This window comes from Nerophis lumbriciformis, linkage group LG18 (genome assembly GCF_033978685.3).
Source record: "Nerophis lumbriciformis linkage group LG18, RoL_Nlum_v2.1, whole genome shotgun sequence".
NCBI classification, from domain to species: Eukaryota; Metazoa; Chordata; class Actinopteri; order Syngnathiformes; family Syngnathidae; genus Nerophis; species Nerophis lumbriciformis.
Window position 1 is genome coordinate 44,726,902 of NC_084565.2, and position 22,021 is coordinate 44,748,922.

At 41.1% G+C, this 22,021-nt stretch overlaps 1 protein-coding gene across 1 annotated transcript; it reads left to right on the plus strand.

The window, feature by feature from the left end:
- Nucleotides 1-3,858: 3,858 nt before the first annotated feature.
- lmnb2 (lamin B2) lies at nt 3,859-20,163 on the plus strand. Its single transcript, XM_061978460.1, has 13 exons — nt 3,859-4,303; nt 8,614-8,750; nt 8,832-8,988; nt 9,271-9,396; nt 9,511-9,609; nt 9,771-9,842; nt 9,908-10,033; nt 10,113-10,333; nt 10,427-10,661; nt 10,743-10,850; nt 11,025-11,144; nt 11,218-11,298; nt 18,953-20,163. The coding sequence occupies exons 1-13, from the start codon at nt 4,091-4,093 to the stop codon at nt 18,986-18,988; spliced, it is 1,731 nt and encodes a 576-aa protein (XP_061834444.1). The 5' UTR covers nt 3,859-4,090; the 3' UTR covers nt 18,989-20,163.
- Nucleotides 20,164-22,021: the final 1,858 nt, after the last annotated feature.

Consider the following 22,021-nt stretch of genomic DNA (forward strand, 5'->3'; position numbering starts at 1 on the left):
ATGTGTTTAGTATGCTCGCCTGCTAAAGTTAGCATGCATCAAGTACCAAAATGTGACAAGTGTATACGTACATTATTTTGAAGCACTTTGAGATCCAGTTTGATTAAAAGTGCTTTAGAAATTAAATTATTGTTATTATAATAAAACATCTAGTATACACACATTAGCATGCTAACAGGTATCATTCGACAAGTAACAAAATATTTGACGCTGAGGTTTATACCTGCAAAATTAACTAAAAATCATAGCATGCTTATATGTCATCATGCTAAAATGCTAACTGTAACTGTCAAGGAAACCTGCTAAATTAGCACAAAAAAAGCTAAAGCTAAATAATATCTAGCATGCTAAAATGCTAACAATAACATGTGTCATGTACCAAAATATATTACCGGTACTCTGAGGTGTGTAGCTGAAAAATGTGTTTAACATGCTTGCCTGCTAAAGTTAGCATGTGTTAAGTACCAAAATATAGTTTGAAAAACTTTTTTAACTTTGATGCTGAGTGCCAAGCAGGGAGGTAATGGCTCCCATTTTTATAGTCTTTGGTATGACTCGGCCGGGGTTTGAACTCACAACCTACACTCTTAAAACGAATGAGTTGGAAATAACACAATTTGTGTTGTTTTTTTGCACATCTCCATGTCCAGAGGGGGACAACTCCATTTTTGTTAATTTTAACACATTAACTTTGTTACTTATGTTAACAAAGTAAATGTATAGGTTTTAGCAACAAATGTTTGTGTTACTTACTCAAAATCAACACTTTTTTGTGTATATTGGCAACACGTGTTTGTGTGTGTCTGTGCATGGTATGCTATATATAAAAAAAAAAACATAATTTAAATTTAATTGGCATTTAATTCAATAATTCCTTCTATTCATTAGGTACATTTACCATTTACACAAGTCACAACATTTAGGAAATAAGTCTGTATTGATATTGATATATATTGATATATAATGTAGGAACCAGAATATTAATAACAGAAAGAAACAACCCTTTTGTGTAGAGATGTCCGATATTATCACCGATAAATGCTTTAAAATGTAATATCGGAAATTATCTGTATCGTTTTTTTTATTATCGGTATCGTTTTTTTATTTTGTTTTATTAAATCAACATAAAAAACACAAGATACACTTACAATTAGTACACCTACCCCAAAAAAACTCCCTCCCCTCATTCATACAAAAGGGTTGTTTGTTTCTGTTATTAATATTGTGGTTCCTACATTATATATCAATACAGTCTGCAATACAGTAAATTTTACTCATTTTCATTAATTACTAGTTTCTATGTAACTGTTTTTATATTGTTTTATATTGTTATTATTCAAGAAAATGTTCAGAATTTATTTGTCTTATTTTATTATTTTTTATAAAAAGGACCTTATCTTCACCACACCTGGTTGTCCAATTTAGGCATAATATTGTGTTAATTCCACGACTGTATATATTGGTATCGGTTGATATCGGTATCGGTAATTAAAGAGTTGGACAATATTGGAATATCGAATATCGGCAAAAAGCCATTATCGGACATCCCTACTTTTGTGCGAATGAGTGTGAATGAGTGTAAATGTGGGAGGGAGGTTTTTTGGGTTGGTGTACTAATTGTAAGTGTATCTTGTGTTTTTATGTTGATTTAATAAAAATGAATAAAAAAAGAACCGATACCGATCATTTCCGATGTTACATTTTTAAAGCATGTATCGGCCGATAATATCGGCAGGTCGATATTATCGGACATCTCTAATAATTCATACTTGCCAACCTTGAGACCTCCGATTTCGGGAGGTGGGGGGTGGGGGCGTGGTCGGGGACGGGGCGGGGCGTGGTTGGGGGCGTGGTTAAGAGGGGAGGAGTATATTGACAGCTAGAATTCACCAAGTCAAGTATTTCATACATATATATATATATATATATATATATATATATATATATATATATGTATGTGTGGGGAAAAAAATCACAAGACTATTTCATCTCTACAGGCCTGTTTCATGAGGGGGGGTACCCTCAATCATCAGGAGATTTTAATGGGAGCATTCACATACCATGGTTTATATAGGGCACAGAGTGGGTGGGTACAGGCTGGCCTAGGGGCGTGGTGATTGGCTCATGTGTTACCTAGGAGGTGTTTCCGTCTATGGCGGCATGTTGTTACAATTTCGCTGCGCTTGTTGAGGGATGACAGGTCTGGACGGTAAATAATAAACAGTTTCTCTTTCAAGCATAGGTTGCATCTTTTATTACCACTATTGTAAGGTGTGCTGGATGCAAGAATTTGCCATGTTATTGAATATTCAACATTATTGTCTTTGAGGTCCCAAATGTGTTTGCTGAGTTCTGTGGTATTCCGCAGGTTTTTGTTCCTGAAAGAAGCCTTGTGATTGTTCCATCTGGTTTTGAACTCCCCCTCGGTTAATCCTACATATGTGTCGGATGTGTTAATGTCCTTGTGTGTTACCTTAGATTGGTAGACAACTGATGCTTGTAAGCACCCCCCGTTGAGAGGGCAATCAGGTTTCTTTCGACAGTTACAGTCTTTGTTGGTTTTGGAGTCGCTCTGTCTGGGGGCCGACGGCTCATTTGCAATTGTTTTGTTGTGGTTTGAGATGATTTGTCGTATATTGTTCATGCAGCTGTAGCTCAATTTAATGTTGTTCTTGTTGAATACTTTTCTTAGGGTGTTGTCTTTGGGAAAGTGTTTGTCGATCAGATTGAGGAATTTGTGTCCAATGTTAGTTGAGACGTTTTTGCTGTATGGGGGGTTGTACCAGATGATGTCGTTTCGTTTTCTGTTCTTTTTTGGCTGGTTTCCTGGCGTGGGTTCATAGGTGAGGGTGAAATTGTATCCGCTTTCATCAAGGGCTTTTTGGTACGGGGGGGTTGCTTGGTCAAATTCAGCTTTGCTAGATGACAGCATCGATAGTCTTTTATTGATTCCGGTAGGTATATATATATATATATATATATATATATATATATATATATATATATATATATATATATATATATATATCTACATCCTGAAAATATGCAAACAAAACGGTGTTTAGATAATTGATACTTCAAACTTGCATAAATAAATATTAAGGAATATAACATAACTTGGCTTCTGAGAGTTTCAAAATGTAATGAATAAAATGCTAAAGTTGTTGATAAACCAGCAATTATTTTAATAATTAAATATGGTCATTTTAGATGATTTATTATGATAATTTAAAATCAATTATTTCAAATATGTTTATTTTAATGTATAATTCTATGGCTGGATGTAATTAAGGAGTCAGGAAAAAATACAATTAATTTTGATGTTTTTAGCAAAATATAGTAAACATGTATTTAGTTTTTTGTTTTTTTAAATTAATAAATATATTTATTTTTAGGTAAGATAAACATAAATAATACAATGTATCTCTAGTCTGGATGATTTAGTTCTTGTCACCCTGTTGTCCTCCCGTCATGAAAAAAAGGCTGTCCTCACTCAGGTCCGCATGGAGCTGGAGGGGGCGTGGCTTCCAGCTCCGGCTGAAAATCGGGAGATTTTCGGGAGAGGCGCTGAATTTCAGGAGTCTCCCGGAAAATTCGGGAGGGTTGGCAAGTATGCTAATAATTTGATGTAAAAAAATCAATTCAAAAAAATGCAAACTCAAAACATTCAGTGTCCAAAAGAAAGCCTTCGTAATAGAGACACAACTTAACCTCCAAAATGGTTGGCTATCATTGAAATGAAATGAAGAGCGGGCGTTTTGTCCAGGCAAGTAGAAGAACAGAAGAACGTTTTTGTCCTCTGACGTAATCCTCGTTCGAACACATGTCTTTGTCCCATCATGCATTGCGCGGCAGGAAATGCCCTCCGCTTTTGGCGCGGTCTCGGCAGCTGTGGCGGCCATCTTGAAACCCTTTCAGTAGCTCTCGGAGACGCTGCATGATCCCGCGGCCCATTGATTACTCGCTCCTCCTTCTTTTAGTCGCCAAACAACCTCTTTTTTTTGGGACGACGTCGAAAAACGCGAGTGCTTTTTTTCCCCCCCGAGCCGCGAGTTGAAAGTAGCGAAGAATTGGTCGAAAGAAAGCCGCAATGGCAACCGCAACCCCCAGCCGTGAATCTGGCCGGCCGGCGGCCTCGACGCCCCTCTCACCCACCCGCATCTCTCGCCTGCAGGAGAAGCAGGACCTGCAGCACCTCAACGACCGACTGGCCGTCTACATCGAGCGAGTCCGCTCCCTGGAGCTGGAGAATGACCGACTTATGGTCAAAGTGTCCGAGAAAGAGGAGGTCACGACCAGAGAGGTGAGTCGAACAAAAAAAAAAAAAGGAAATACTGGTTAAAATCACATCTGCGCTAAATGTCTCATTCGCTGCAACTTTGATGCTAATAAACCGCTTTAAAGTGATTGCGAGCCAATTTAGGTAAAACGTGGGTGGCAACCAGCCAAATGTCACAGATTGTTTTTTCATATAATTGTTTCGATCATAAAAATATTTTTTTTTTCCACGCGTGGACTCGCGTTTAATAAAGAGCCACGATGATAGTAGTTTGTTCAAAATTTGAATGTGTTGTAGCGCTTGATTGTGCGCGCCATTTGATATAAACGCCCCCTCTTAAAAAAAATTACTACACCCATCCCTGCTTCTATTTACCATTTCTTTTACTCTGCAAGCACTATCTATTCACAAACTGTCTTTTTTCCCCCGTCTACCACACCCCTAAAGCACCAGTTTCAGTTTTGCTTTTTAAGTGCTAACTCTTTTTTTTAGCTGTATATATCTGTAAAGAAATAGCCCCCACCCCCATTTAAATTTAAACTCACTATAACCACCAGTGGTTGTAAGATATAAATAACTATTTCTGACCTATTTGTTATTTATACCTTTAAGGGTGCAAGGCAAATGTTGAGTCAGTTGAAAGTTTCAGAGAATTGCCCAGCAGCGCTTGCTTTTCTCCATAAAGGCTAGTCTTGCTGATCCGGTCCTATGTCAAATTTGAATGACAATAAAAGGGAAGTCTAAGTCTGTTTGCACTCAGTTAGTCCAAAGGTACGGTAATAACATGTTAGTCCAAAGCTGTCTTTTGGGTGTGACAACTTCCTGCAAGCCACGCCGCTTGAGTAGTGCAGTAAAGTGATCAAATATTGAGCTTCTATGTTACATACATTATAGACATTTTATAATAAAAACTTTGGTTTGTGGTGGGTTTAGTTGTATATGTAAGGTGGTGCGTGTACGCCACTTCACATAATCACAATAATGAAGTCTCTTTCATTTTCTTAACACAAAGCAAGCATACACATTTCCTATGTGGTTGCTACTTTGCGGTTGGGCACTATCACGTGATTATCGGCTCAGCAAATTCCTCACATTCCTGTGTGTTGCATATCACCACCCTGGTCAAGTTTAAAGAGAGTTTAGGGTTAATTAGAAGCATTCCCTTGCTCATTCAACGCATAACACTTTTCATGTTAAACATTCGAGCAACGCATTCCTTTTCGGTTCAATGTTCTGAATATATGAATTCAGCTTTTTTTCTGTTTTCATATGTGCTCACATTGAGTTGGTTCAGAAACAGGGCTACCTGAACTTTTTTTTTTTGCATACTTCAAAAAACGAAGGATGTGTTAGCAATGAGGAAGCTAAAACTAATCCAAATTAGGTTGATAGGGATGGGAACTGATAAGATGTTTTCAGTTCCGATTCTGCATAACGATCCGGTTCCTTAACGATTACCGTATTTTCCGCACTATAAGCCGCCCCGGGTTATTAGCCGCACCTTCAATGAATGGCATATTTCAAAACTTTGTCCACCTATAAGCCGCCCCGGACTATAAGCCGCGCCTACGCTGCGCTAAAGGGAATGTCAAAAAAACAGTCAGATAGGTCAGTCAAACTTTAATAATATATTAAAAACCAGCGTTCTAACAACTCTGTCCCAAAATATACGCAAATGTGCAATCACAAACATAGTAAAATTCAAAATAGTGCAGAGCAATAGCAACATAATGTTGCTCGAACGTTAATGTCACAACGCACAAAATAAACATAACACTCACTTTCTGAAGTTATTCTTCATTCATAAATCCCTCGAATTCTTCTCCTACGGTGTCCGAATGAAAAAGTTGGGCGAATACGGGATCCAAAATGGCCGGCTCCGTCTCGTCGAAGTCATCAGAGTCAGTGTCGCTGTTGTTTACCAGCAGTTCCGTGAATCCTGCTTTCCGGAAAGCTCGGACCACAGTTGAGACCGAAATATCCGCCCAGGCATTTACGATCCACTGGCAGATGTTGGCGTATGTCGTCCGGCGCTGTCTCCCTGTCTTAGTGAATGTGTGTTCGCCTTCGGTCATCCATTGTTCCCACGCCGTTCGCAGTCATGCTTTAAATGCCTTGTTGACACCAATATCGAGCGGTTGGAGTTCTTTGGTTAATCCACCCGGAATGACGGCGAGTGTTGTATTTGTGTGCTTCACTTGTTTTTTGACACCATCTGTGATGTGGGCGCGCATGGAGTCGTATATCAACATGGACGGAGCTGCGTGAAAAAAGCCACCCGGCCTCTTCGCGTAAACTTCCCTTAACCACTCGCTCATCTTTTCTTCATCCATCCATCCCTTCGAGTTAGCTTTTATGATGACGCCGGCTGGAAAGGTCTCTTTTGGCAAGGTCTTCCTTTTGAATATCACCATGGGTGGAAGTTTCTGGCCATTAGCATGGCAAGCTAGAACCACAGTGTGTCGCTTAGTAGGAGCCATTTTGTGGTCTTTACAGATGTAAACACACAAAGGAAATGAAACGTAATACCCGCGCGCTTCTTCTATGGGGGCGGGTGCTTACCTTGGCGGTTGCTTACCGTAGAAGAAGAAGCACTTCCTCTTCTACGGGGAAAAAAGATGGCGGCTGTTTACCGTAGTTGCGAGACCTAAACTTTATGAAAATGAATCTTAATATTAATCCATATATAAAGCGCACCGGGTTATAAGCCGCACTGTCAGCTTTTGAGTAAATTTGTGGTTTTTAGGTGCGGCTATTAGTGCGGAAAATACGGTACTTCAAATAATGAAGGATGTGTTAGCAATTAGGAAGTTAAAACTAATCCAAATTAGGTTGATAGGGATGGGAACTGATAAGATGTTTTGAGTTCCGATTACACTTTCGATTCTGCATATCGATCCGGTTCCTTAACGATTATCTTAAAGATTCTTATTTGGAAACAAAGAGGAAAGAGTTGGATTCGCCTCAATTTAGTTTAGAGGTAACATGACCTTACAAAGCCTACAGTGAGGTCATATACATAGCATAGAAGGACAAAAGGTACTTTTTGAAAATAAATGTAATAAATAAATATTCTTCTGTAGAAATGAACAAATCATGTGGAAATTACACAAGATTGTGACATTTAGTAACATGTGATATTAACGTGTTACTTGCTAAGTGAGATATGTCAAGCCTTTGTTTCTGATTTTGGGGATTATGGATTACAGTTTATGAAAACCTTGAATTGAAAATCTCAGAAAATGTGGGCTCTCAAAAAGTGTAAGCCAAGATCACCAAAATGATAATAAATGCTTGACATACCTCTAATGAGTTAATATGACATATTAGTTTCACATTTGAAGTTAACCCCTGACAGGAATGGACTTGTACACGATATTGTAATTTTTGGAGTTTGACCTGAGAGAAAATCTGGTGGGGGGGGAAACATGCAACTTTTCTCTGACTACAATTAAACATTCACCTGCGAGAAATTTGGAGTGTCGTTGTAGTAAATATATGCAAGCTTTTAACCACAAACTTGGTCACTGCTGGTGGATGTTCATCCAGCAACAGACGTGAACTGCGGCGAGTAGTCAGAATCTGTTTCTCGTCATTCTCATCTAAATGAGAAGGCATTCATTTCCACTTTACAAATAATAGTGGCAAGCGATTCCAAGGAATTGATACTCGATTCCCATCACAATATGTTTTATAGGTGACATGTTTGTATTACCGGGTAGTTGGATGTTTGCAGCCAATCTTGTTAGCTCAGCAATGCGCATTTCTGCACAAAATGTGAATCACAATTTTGTTTTAAAATTGAAATTGGGATTTATTTTCACTCACAAACACACCATGTGTTTACATTTTAAATATTTTCTTTTAAAATGATTGTCATCATTATTATTAGACTACTGATTGTCTTGTTGTGCTTGAAATAAACCCGCTCACTCAAAGGTACACGCATGCGCATGATAAAAGATAGGTCAGAGGGAAAGTCAATTAATTGATCAGCAAACTTCTCCCATGAGCTGATAAATGATAGCCAGCACGCCTCGCTGCTCTGAGTGACAGAGCCAACTCGCCCTGGCCTGCAAGGCTCGCTGGGTAATGGGGAGGGAGAGGAGCAAGTAATAATAATATCGAATTAGATTTTACAAAGCGCTTTATAGTTGGCCTTCATGCTAATAACATCCAAGCCTAATCCCTGAGATAAATGGCGACATTTGGTTATGGAACAACTCAATAAGTGCCTTTAAAAATAAAATCCCGGGAAAAAATGTGGACGGACATTGCCATTTTTTCAGGCTTATTGTTGACAAACAGTCCATTTTTGTCTTGGCTGTCTTTAGGTGAGCGGCCTGAAGGGTTTGTACGAGGCCGAGTTGGCGGATGCTCGCCGTGTTCTGGATGAGACCGCAAGAGAGCGAGCCCGGCTGCAGATTGACCTGGGCAAGGCTCAGTCGGACCTGGAAGAAGCAACGCGCAGGTAACAAGTCAAAGCAACTAACTGGCTGCTTCCAAGTGCAATGAGTGGATAGACAATTGATCCTGTCCCTTGGTGTTCTAGTGGCAAAAAGAAGGATGCAGACCTTGCAGCTGCGATGTCCCGGGCCAGTGGCTTGGAAAGTCAGCTCAACCAGAGTGAAGCTGCGCTCTCCACAGCTCTGAGCCAGAATGCTGCTCTCAGCTCTGAGCTGGCTGACATCAGGGGCCTCCTGGCTAAGGTGAACTAAAGACAACTGTCTCATTTTGGAGCGTTTTGGAAAACATGTGGGGGATTTGAAAGACTTGTTTAGGATAATACTCCAGTGGACAGTCTGTTTCTGTGCTCGTGTGTAGTTTATTTACAAAATATCAGCGCCAAATTGCGGCCCAGCTCAGGATTCTTTTTACACTCACAATGTTTTCAATGTGTGTGAGAATTCTCCAACCTACTTACTGAATACAAGTTGTACTTTTGTGTCCACGCACTAATGTTTGCTTGTGGTGTTTGAAATGTTTTTCAGGCTGACGACAGCCATGCTGTTGCTAAGCGACAGCTGGAGGCAGAGACTCTGATGCGCGTGGACTTGGAAAACCGTTGTCAGTCACTGAATGAGGATCTGGAGTTCAGGAAGAACATGTTTGAAGAGGTTAAACATAGTTTTTTTTTACACTCCTGTTAGTTATAACAACAGGTCACACAGACTATAAATAACATCATGTAATTTAATGTCAAAAGTGTATTCATTGAAATGTGTGTTTAGGAGGTGAGAGAGTCTCGGCACAGACAAGAGAAGAGAATCGTGGAGGTAGACTCAGGAGTTCGACAGGACTATGAGTTTAAGCTGGCTCAAGCTTTACAGGTATGATCTTCAACTTTGTATGTAGGGGATCATAATAAAAAGTTATATGACCACAAATCCTTTTTTTATTTTGCACACGTAACATGTTAGGAGAGCACACATTTGTCACAAACGAAGTCTCTAGCTCTTCTTCTACTGATCACTTGTGCTTCTTTTGTCAGGACCTGAGGAGGCAGCATGATGAACAGGTTTCTATCTACAAGGAGGAACTGGAGCAGACCTTCCAGGCCAAGGTGAGGTTCAAATCTTTTCTGTTTTGGAGCTTTCCACTCTAAATCTTGCACCTGTCTCTGTGTAGTTGGACAATGCCCTGGTGTCCTCGGAGATGAACGACAAGGCTGTGAGCACAGCCAGAGAGGAGGTTATGGAGTCCCGGAAGAGAATTGAGAGTCTTGGATATCAGCTGAGTGCCCTGCAGAAACAAGTACAACTTTACTACATACGCCTTTCACATGTTGGACCTTACTGAACATTAGCTTAACAATAGTTGTGTGTCTGTGTAGGCGTCTGCTGCGGAGGATCGCATCCGAGAACTTGAAGAGATTCTGTCGTCTGAGCGAGACAAGCACCGACGCATGATGGAGGTGAGAGACCGCGAGATGAACGACATGCGGGAGCGAATGAATGCGCAGCTGACCGAGTACCAGGAGCTCCTTGATGTGAAGCTCACTCTCGACATGGAGATCAATGCCTACAGGAAGCTTCTGGAGGGGGAAGAGCACAGGTAAGACACGCCCACAGTAGCCACAACATTAAAGGCTCATGTTCCCTTCATTTAACAATATATTCATTAATGAGTTCAACTTTTCTCTTCCAGGCTCAAGCTGTCTCCCAGCCCGACTTCACGAGTCACCGTCTCCAGAGTGACGGGCTCCTCCTCACGCACCTCCAAGCGGAAGAGGGTGGAGGTGGAGGCCGGCGACCTCTCTGATATTGGACTTGGAAAGGAGCAGTTGCTGTTGTCTGAGGAGGCCACTGCCAGCGGCGCCATCACTATCTCCCCAACAGACATGGACGGGAACGCCGTCACCCTGGCCAACGACACAGAGCTTGTAGGTTTTCTAACAGACTGGCTTGGAACCAGCGTTTAGACAAAAGATTGAGTTACCTTTGTGGACTTTTGTCTTTTTCAGGACCAGCCTTTGGGCAACTGGAGGCTGAACAGACAAGTGGATGACGGCGAGGAGATTGTCTACAAGTTCTCACCAAAGTTTGTTCTCAAGGCCGGACAGACTGTCACTGTAAGACTTTTGTTCTACTAAAATGTGTAGTGGTATACTTTCTTTGAGGTGTGCCACTATCAGTAATGTGTTGCTACAGGAACAGGGACGTGTCCAACCTTGGAGGCTTGTTCCAGGAACAGTCCTCGGTCATGTCAGTATTACAAGACTGATGGCGGTTGTTTGTGTTCACAGGTGTGGTCTGCAGATGCCGGTGTGGCTCACAGTCCACCATCTGACCTCCTGTGGAAGAGCCATGCTTCCTGGGGCACCGGAAGTGACATCATCACCAGCTTGGTCAACGCGGATGGCGAGGTAATGGCATCCGATAACAACATAATGGCGAATTCTACCCGTTGTGACCCTGGATTGTCTGGTTTGTCTGCAGGAAGTGGCCAGGCGGTGCGTCAGCAAGTCTCAAATGGAAATGGAGAACGGAGAGGAAGAGGAGGAAGTTGTTGTAAAGAAGGTGAGCACATTTTAATATGCATACATTCATTTATATGTCCATCAATTTACACTGCTTCAGATTTCAAAAGCACATTATAATACACTAAGAGCACCTAGCAGGAGGGATCAGCCAGTACGTGTCCATGCACTAAATTAGTCCGACTTCTCAAATAGTTCCACTCTAAATAGGCTTCCTACGGTCCATGAAAACACCTTAATCCGATCGTATTAATAAAGCGTACGCAAACCTCTTCACGCTGCATTTGTGCAAACCAGCTGACTTACTTTCCGCACAACTGGCAAGATAGTCCAGATCAATTGCAACCAACGGTCTTTTCCTTCGCATTCAAAACTCCTTCCATCAATCCACAGAGCCTTTTGAATGAAAAACTTTGAGACATTCAAAAATGTGGTTACCATGATTTTTGTCCGAAAATTCCTACCGCCCCGATTCATTCTTGGTAGTCATTCAAGATCATTTCTTGATTATGTGTGCTATTTAACATCAACAGCCATTGGAGACGTAATATTTGTAATATGTGCCAATATTACAGTGGATATTACAACTAGCATACTTGCCAACCCTACCGGATTTTCCGGGAGACTCCCGAAATTCAGCGCCTCTCCCGAAAACCTCCCGGGACAAATTTTCTCCCGAAATTCAGGCAGACTCAGGTCCTCCACAATATAAAAAAGCGTACCTGCCCAATCACGTTATAACTATAGAATGATGGAGGGCGAGTTCTTGGTTTCTTATGTGGGTTTATAGTTAGGCAGTTTCATTAACGTCCTCCCAGCGTGGCAACAACACACAACAACAGCAGTCACTTTTTTGTATACCGTAAAGCAGTTCGTCTGCCGTAAACAGCAATGTTGTGACACTCTTAAACAGGACAATACTGCCATCTAGGGCATTTGATGAAAGCACTTTTGTGCGTGCCACACATCAATGCATCATCAGAGAGGGTGTTCAGCATGGTTCGAAAAATAGTGACAGAGAATAGAGCAAGGATGGACAATTCAACCCTTAACTCAACAATGAGTAGATGAGTGTTATGTGTGTGTATATGTGTAAATAAATGAACACTGAAATTCAAGTATTTATTTTATATATATATATATATAGCTAGAAGTCACTGGAAGTCAAGTATTTCTTATATATATATGAAATACTTGACTTGGTGAATTCTAGCTGTAAATATACTCCTCCCCTTTTAGCCACGCCCCCAACCACGCCCACGTCCCACCCCGACCACGCCCACCCCCTCCCCCCACCTCCCGAAATCGGAGGTCTCAAGGTTGGCAACTAGGCTGTTAACTTGTTAGAAGCCACAGACCCATAGTGTGACGTCATATAGGTCAACCGGAAAAGACAAATGGCTAAAATAAAATAAGCGCCCCCCAGTGTACGGGAGGCACACTGCGTATGACCAATAGTCTCATAAGAGAAAGTGCATGGACGCTTGGACTTCCTTCACACGTAGGTGTGAAAATACAAAAAAATAACTATTTGAGAAATGAGACTATTTTAGTGCATGGAAACGTGAGTGTTGCCAACTTAGCAGCTTTGTTGCTATATTTATCAAATAATCAGGCCCCTCTTGATACTCCTTTTGTTTTTAGCAACCAATCGCATGATGATTTTGGAGAGTCAGTTATTAAAGGTGGTGTTGCTCTTCTAAATGATCAGTGGGTGCTGCTGTGGGCCCCTCCCCCGTCCAAAATCACTAACAGATGGCGGTGTCTTCTTTGTTTAGCCACAGAAATAGGAGCTCTAAACAGTTTTGCTTTTTCATGTTTTTCTACTTGCTGGTTCGTTGCAATTGCACCACAGCCAATCGGTATTCGCCATAACAATGATTAAGTATTGAATTACGCAAATGTGTAATTACGTCATAACGATTCCAGCAATTTTATTAGTGGCTACTCAGGAACCATTAATGTCAAACACTATCTGATTTTTTTTTTTTTTTAAATAAAGGTTTTCACCTGAAATCTGCTTGGCTCCTCTCTCCTCCCCATTTTGCCAGTTTCAGTTTTGAGTTGTCTTTTTCCACACCAATGTGTGTAAAGGCTCCGATTTGATCATTTCCTGTGTTCATGACTCATTCAGAAAGCTCCACATACACCTTCTTAGATGAAGGATCGTGACACATGAAATAGTTCTGGTTTCGATAACAGCCTCCTTTCTCCTTAATCAGTCTGGTTTACTAGCGACAAAGAAAATTGTGGTTGTTCACCGAGTTACCGTCCCGTGCCTTAAAAGCAGAGGTGCGGAGGAGTACTCATAAAATGGTTTAGAAGGTTAGCATGTCTGTTATCTCTTCCATAGTGGCCACCACGCCCCCACCTCCCGAAATCGGAGGTCTCAAGGTTGGCAAGTATGCATAAGTAATCACAATAAATATAAATAAATAAAAATAAATAAATAAATAATAATTGGTGAAGTAAGTTATATTTCATATGATGAGATAAATAAGATTATTTAGAGAATGAAAGAATGGATGGATAAATAAATTATTAATGATTGATGTCTTGATGTGTGCGTTCAGTTTGGTGAGTTTTGAAGCATGTTAAGGGGGTCAAATTACCGTATTTTCCGCACCATAAGGCGCCCTGGGTTATAAGCCGCGCCTTCAATGAACGGCATATTTCAAAACTTTGTCCACCTATAAGCCGCCCCGTGTTGTAAGCCGCATCTAACTGCGCTAAAGGAATGTCAAAAAAACAGTCAGATAGGTCAGTCAAACTTTAATAATATATTAAAAACCAGCGTGATGTGGGCGCGCATGGAGTCGTATATCAACATGGACGGAGCTGCGTGAAAAAAGCCACCCGGCCTCTTCGCGTAAACTTACCTTAACCACTCGCTCATCTTTTCTTCATCCATCCATCCCTTCGAGTTAGCTTTTATGATGACGCCGGCTGGAAAGGTCTCTTTTGGCAAGGTCTTCCTTTTGAATATCACCATGGGTGGAAGTTTCTGGCCATTAGCATGGCAAGCTAGAACCACAGTGAAGGATGACTTCTCATTCCCTGTGGTGCGAATATTCACCGTACGTGCTCCCGTTGTATCCACAGTGCGGTTCACAGGAATATCAAAAGTCAGTGGAACCTCGTCCATGTTGATAATGTTCTCTGGCCGGATCTTTTTTTCAGCTATCTTGTTTTTACAATATGCACGGAAAGTAGCCAGCTTTTCTTGAAAGTCTTTAGGCAGTTGCTGTGAAATAGTAGTCCGTGTGCGGATGGAGAGATTGCGTCTTTTCATGAACCGGAAACACCAAGAAGCACCACCTTTAAAATCATCCAGGTGAAGTTCGCTTGCTAGCGCTGTTGCCTTTATTCGAATAGTGATGGTGCTGACACTTCTGCTTGCTGCTCTCTGCTCAACAACCCACTGTTCGAGTTTGTCCTCCAACAGTTGCCATCTTGCTTTGTTCCCTCTGAAACTCTGTTTTGTCTTCTTTACCTGGCGCAGGTCATCTTGTTGCTTCCTCCACCTACGCACCATTGATTCATTTATGTTATATTCTCTTGCTGCTGCTCTATTTCCGTGTTCTTCGGCATGACTTATTGCCTTAAGTTTAAATTCTGCGTTGTGTCGCTTAGTAGGAGCCATTTTGTGGTCGATGTAAACACACAAAGGAAATGGGGGCGGGTGGTTGCTTACCGTAGAAGAAGAAGCGCTTCCTCTTCTACGGGGGGCGGGTGCTTACCTTGGCAGTTGCTTACCATAGAAGAAGAAGCACTTCCTCTTCTACGGGGAAAAAAGATGGCGGCTGTTTACTGTAGTTGCGAGACCGTAACTTTATGAAAATAAATATTTATATTAATCCATATATAAGGCGCACCGGGTTATAAGCCGCACTGTCAGCTTTTGTGAAAATTTGTGGTTTTTAGGTGCGGCTAATAGTGCGGAAAATACGGTACTTATTTCCAGTTTTGGTCCTAAATTTTCCAATACTTTTGTCAAGTTGTAGTCCTAAGTGTCCCAATACTTTTGTCCAGTGTAGGTGTCCCAATACTTTTGTCCAGTTGTATTCCTAAGTGTCCCAATACTTATGTCCAGTGGTAGTCATAAGTGTCCCAATACTTTTGTCAAGTTGTAGTCCCAAGTGTCCCAATACTTTTGTCCAGTTTTCGTCCTAAGTGTCCCAAAATTCTGTCCAGTTTTAGTCCTAAGTGTCCCAATACTTTAGCGAAGTAGTGTTCCTAAGTGTCCCAATACTTTTGTCCAGTGTAAGTGTCCCAATACTTTAGCGAAGTAGTGTTCCTAAGTGTCCCAATACTTTTGTCCAGTGTAAGTGTCCCAATACTTTTGTCCAGTGGTAGTCCGAAGTGTCCCAATACTTTTGTCTACTTTTAGTCCGAAGTGTCCCAATAATTTTGTCCAGTGGTAGTCATAAGTGTCCCAATACTTTTGTCCAGTGGTAGTCATAAGTGTCCCAATACTTTTGTCCGGTGGTAGTCCTAAGTGTCCCAATACTTTTGTCAAGTTTTATTCCCAAGTGTCCCAATACTTTTGTCCAGTGTAAGTGTCCCAATACTTTTGTCCAGTTGCCCAATGCTTTTGTTCAGTGGTAGTAGTAAGTGTCCCAATACTTTTGTCAAGTTGTAGTCCCAAGTGTCCCAATACTTTTGTCAAGTTGTAGACCCAAGTGTCCCAATACTTTTGTCCAGTTTTCGTCCTAAGTGTCCCAAAATTCTGTCCAGTTTTAGTCCTAAGTGTCCCAATACTTTAGCGAAGTAGTGTTCCTAAGTGTCCCAATACTTTTGTCCAGTGTAAGTGTCCCAATACTTTTGTCCAGTGGTAGTCCGAAGTGTCCCAATACTTTTGTCTACTTTTAGTCCGAAGTGTCCCAATACTTTTGTTCAGTGGTAGTCCTTAGTGTCCGAATACTTTTGTCCAGTTTTCGTCCTAAGTGTCCCAATACTTTTGTCCAGTGGTAGTCATAAGTGTCCCAATACTTTTGTCCAGTGGTAGTCCTAAGTGTCCCAATACTTTTGTCAAGTTTTATTCCCAAGTGTCCCAATACTTTTGTCCAGTTGCCCAATGCTTTTGTTCAGTGGTACCGTATTTTCCGCACCATAAGGCGCCCTGGGTTATAAGCCGCGCCTTCAATGAACGGCATATTTCAAAACTTTGTCCACCTATAAGCCGCCCCGTGTTATAAGCCGCATCTAACTGCGCTAAAGGAATGTCAAAAAAACAGTCAGATAGGTCAGTCAAACTTTAATAATATATTAAAAACCAGCGTTCTAACAACTCTGTTCACTCCCAAAATGTACGCAAATGTGCAATCACAAACATACGTATATCAACATGGACAGAGCTGCGTGAAAAAAGCCACCCGGCCTCTTCGCGTAAACTTAAACTTACCTTAACCACTCGCTCATCTTTTCTTCATCCATCCCTTCGAGTTAGCTTTTATGATGACGCCGGCTGGAAAGGTCTCTTTTGGCAAGGTCTTCCTTTTGAATATCACCATGGGTGGAAGTTTCTGGCCATTAGCATGGCAAGCTAGAACCACAGTGAAGGATGACTTCTCATTCCCTGTGGTGCGAATATTCACCGTACGTGCTCCCGTTGTATCCACAGTGCGGTTCACAGGAATATCAAAAGTCAGTGGAACCTCGTCCATGTTGATAATGTTCTCTGGCCGGATCTTTTTTTCAGCTATCTTGTTTTTACAATATGCACGGAAAGTAGCCAGCTTTTCTTGAAAGTCTTTAGGCAGTTGCTGTGAAATAGTAGTCCGTGTGCGGATGGAGAGATTGCGTCTTTTCATGAACCGGAAACCTGTCGCTTAGTAGGAGCCATTTTGTGGTCTTTACAGATGTAAACACACAAAGGAAATGAAACGTAATATCCGCGCGCTTCTTCTTCTTCTTCTACGCGGGCGGGTGGTTGCTTACAGTAGAAGAAGAAGCGCTTCCTGTTCTATGGGGGCGGGTGCTTACCTTGGCGGTTGCTTGCGTAGAAGAAGAAGCACTTCCTCTTCTACGGGGAAAAAAGATGGCGGCTGTTTACCGTAGTTGCGAGACCGAAACTTTATGAAAATGAATCTTAATATTAATCCATATATAAAGCGCACCGGGTTATAAGCCGCACTGTCAGCTTTTGAGTAAATTTGTGGTTTTTAAGTGCGGCTAATAGTGCGGAAAATACGGTACTTTTAGTCCGAAGTGTCCCAATACTTTTGTTCAGTGGTAGTCCTTAGTGTCCGAATACTTTTGTCCAGTTTTCGTCCTAAGTGTCCCAATACTTTTGTCCAGTGGTAGTCATAAGTGTCCCAATACTTTTGTCCAGTGGTAGTCCGAAGTGTCCCAATACTTTTGTCAAGTTTTATTCCCAAGTGTCCCAATACTTTTGTCCAGTGTAAGTGTCCCAATACTTTTGTCCAGTTGCCCAATACTTTTGTTCAGTGGTAGTAGTAAGTGTCCCAATACTTTTGTCAAGTTGTAGTCCCAAGTGTCCCAATACTTTTGTCCAGTTTTATCATAAAAACTGTAGTAACTATTCATGCATCCTGATAGTACCGTATTTTCCGCACTATTAGCCGCACCTAAAAACCACAAATTTACTCAAAAGCTGACAGTGCGGCTTATAACCCGGTGCGCTTTATATATGGATTAATATTAAGATTCATTTTCATAAAGTTTCGGTCTCGCAACTACGGTAAACAGCCGCCATCTTTTTTCCCCGTAGAAGAGGAAGTGCTTCTTCTTCTACGCAAGCAACCGCCAAGGTAAGCACCCGCCCCCATAGAACAGGAAGCGCTTCTTCTTCTACTGTAAGCAACCACCCGCCCGCGTAGAAGAAGAAGAAGCGCGCGGATATTACGTTTCATTTCCTTTGTGTGTTTACATCTGTAAAGACCACAAAATGGCTCCTACTAAGCGACAGGTTTCCGGTTCATGAAAAGACGCAATCTCTCCATCCGCACACGGACTACTATTTCACAGCAACTGCCTAAAGACTTTCAAGAAAAGCTGGCTACTTTCCGTGCATATTGTAAAAACAAGATAGCTGAAAAAAAGATCCGGCCAGAGAACATTATCAACATGGACGAGGTTCCACTGACTTTTGATATTCCTGTGAACCGCACTGTGGATACAACGGGAGCACGTACGGTGAATATTCGCACCACAGGGAATGAGAAGTCATCCTTCACTGTGGTTCTAGCTTGCCATGCTAATGGCCAGAAACTTCCACCCATGGTGATATTCAAAAGGAAGACCTTGCCAAAAGAGACCTTTCCAGCCGGCGTCATCATAAAAGCTAACTCGAAGGGATGGATGGATGAAGAAAAGATGAGCGAGTGGTTAAGGTAAGTTTACGCGAAGAGGCCGGGTGGCTTTTTTTACGCAGCTCCGTCCATGTTGATATACGACTCCATGCGCGCCCACATCACGCTGGTTTTTAATATATTATTAAAGTTTGACTGACCTATCTGACTGTTTTTTTGACATTCCTTTAGCGCAGTTAGATGCGGCTTACAACACCGGGCGGCTTATAGGTGGACAAAGTTTTGAAATATGCCGTTCATTGAAGGCGCGGCTTATAACCCAGGGCGCCTTATGGTGCGGAAAATACGGTATGCATTGTTGTTGTGTACAGCCATGCAGTTTAGCCGCCTTTTCAACAAAATGTTTTGTTTACTTTCCAGGGCAAGATATCGTCCAGAGAGTGTGTCGTCATGTGAAGGCTTCACAGCGTCCTCTTTATACCACGCAAGCCACTCCAATCTGATCCTGTCCATGATGAATTACTTTTTAGCCACCATAGCGGTAACTTTTGGACTACTTCTTTGATACCATTCATGTTCCTCGACAAGGTTGGGTTTGTTGCCTACCAACATGCCCACTGCCGTCACCACACATCATCGCTGGACTCGAAAAAAAGACCCGTCTAGAGAACTTAGGGCATTTTCCACGTTAAAGGGCTTCCACTGCGCTGCCTGAAGATATAAAAAAAAAAAAAAGATCCCGAATCATGTGTTTAAAGAACATTTCTTTTATTATTTTTTAATGTACTTAAATTTAGTGTGGTTCCTCAGCTCCACTGGTCACACGGCCTGCCCACAGAACTCACATGCACACTTGGTCGTTTTTTTCCCTTTCAAAATACAAGGTGTCACTTGAGGCTCCCTATTGAAAAGTAGATATTCCACGTCACTTTGATTTGATCGGCGCGCACACGGTCCAAACGTGCTGCAAAATGTAGAAGAGATGAGAACACGCGTCCTCGCCTCTGGACCTTATTAATACTGACCCACACTTCTCAGTAAGGAGCATAGCCAGACAACACTTTTTTTTAATGCAGCAGATTTACACTCTGAAGTGTTGGCTCAGCGGTCATTTCACTGGCTGCTGGGATGACGAAAAACACTCTGAAATATTTAACTGACCCTTTTTTTTTGTAGAAGAAGATTTAAAAAAAGGCACACACGGAAAGTGTCTCGGACAGCGTGTGATTTGTGTCGCTCCTTTCGACACGCCTGGTGTGACTTGGTGGTTTTCTTGTGTGTTTATGCTTTACACTATAGCTATCTTTTTTGTTCTTTTAGATTTTGACTATGTAATCAGTTTGTTTACATTCAATATTACTTAATTTTGTATTAAGGATCTCTGGGGGATTATGTTTGGGTGCTCATGTCCTCGCTGTAGTTGAATATGCATACATTTCAGCATCCAAAAGTCAAACATGACTAACTAAACTTCCAATATATTTTTTTTCTTACCAATGATGAGCCCTAAATGTACCTCATAGGATCCTACTGTATTTCCTCCTGGACTCCCCAGAGCCTGATTGTGAGTGCTGACATTTGGACATCTCTAGAATCTTCCAACACTTTGACAGAAAGTGTCATTGGGGGGGGGGGGAATGAACTTGCATATTAGTATGCACAAGCTTCCTTATTTTTTTTAGCAGCTGAGATGCTCCAAAGAAAGCAGAAATGTGACTTGTCCAGGAGGAATATTGAACATAAGCGCCCAAGTTTTAGTCACTGCCTCAGAGACCTGTTTGTTTTGGGGTTGAGTCAAAGGGGGAGGGGGGGGGGGGGCAGCTGTCATTCTTAACTGATAAGAACTTTTGTACCCACAATAAATGTTTTACACATATTCAATCTGCACTGCTTGATGACTGTGAGCAGAGGGACACTTACATCTGGCAACTTGGTCAACATTATATAAACTGGTTGACATAATAGGATGGGTATTTGCACTAAATATGCAATTAGTTATTGGGGGCATTATAGTACGGTATAAATGGGTGGTACTGATCTGACACCAAGTAAATTCATGGCCAGTACCGCTAATACTTTTTATTGAACATTTTTCAAAACCATTGAGTTTGTAATTTTTTTTTACCTTTCTTAATATTTTGATCGTAATCATATTTAGAATAAAATACAAGGCAAATATTCACAACAGCAATATATAAATACATGACCATATAAGAATGTAACAAGACCAGAGGTGGGTAGTAACGCGCTACATCTACTTGAGTAACTTTTGGGATAAATTGTACTTCTAAGAGTAGTTTTAATGCAACTTACTTTTACTTTTACTTGAGTATATTTATAGAGAAGAAACGCTACTTTTACTCCGCTACTTTTATCTACATTCAGCTCGCTACTCGCTACTAATTTTTATCGATCTGTTAATGCACGCTTTGTTTGTTTTGGTCTGTCAGACAGACCTTCAAAGTGCCTGCCTTACTGGTGACGTTTCACTCCGTTCCACCAATAAAATGCAGTCACTCGTGACGTTTGACTCCATTCCACCAATCAGATGCAGTCACTGGTGACGTCGGACCAATCAAACAGAGCCAGGCGGTCACAAGACCTGACTTAAACAAGTTGAAAAACTTATTGGGGTGTTACCATTTAGTGGTCAATTGTACGGAATATGTACTGTACTGTGCAATCTACTAATACAAGTTTCAATCAATCAATCAAAAGTGTGAAGGAAAAAAGACACTTTTTTATTTCAAACGTACATCCCGTCACAAGCCTAAAGACTGACTGCACAGTTCCTGTCTTCACAATAAAAGTGCCGCTCCATCGCGCCTGCGCTTTCAAAACAAGAGTCTCCGAAAGCCAGCGCAAACAAGCTAGCAAGCTACGGAATTTGCCGCCAATGTATTTCTTGTAAAGTGTATAAAAACGAATATGGAAGCTGGACAAATAAGATACCAAAAACCAACCACTTTCATGTGGTATTAGACAGAAAGGAGGAACTTTTTTTCTCCTGCATTTGAAAACGTGGACGTTATCATCACTACTGTCTGATTACAATCAATGCAAGTCATCACAATCAGGTAATACACCAACTTATATTCTAGTCTTCATGAAAGAAAGGAATCTATATGTTAAACATGCATGTATATTCATTAAAACACCTTTAACATGTAAACAAAAACGGCAAAATAAATAAATATAAATGATGTACTGTATATATCAATGTATGTGTATATATATATATATATATATATGTGTGTGTATGTTACTCATCAGTTACTCAGTACTTGAGTAGTTTTTTCACAACATACTTTTTACTTTTACTCAAGTAAATATTTGGGTGACTACTCCTTACTTTTACTTGAGTAATAAATCTCTAAAGTAACAGTACTCTTACTTGAGTACAATTTCTGGCTACTCTACCCACCTCTGAACAAGACCAATGAATTTGTGCAATTGTCATTAGGATAGGATTAGATGTTATTTATCCCT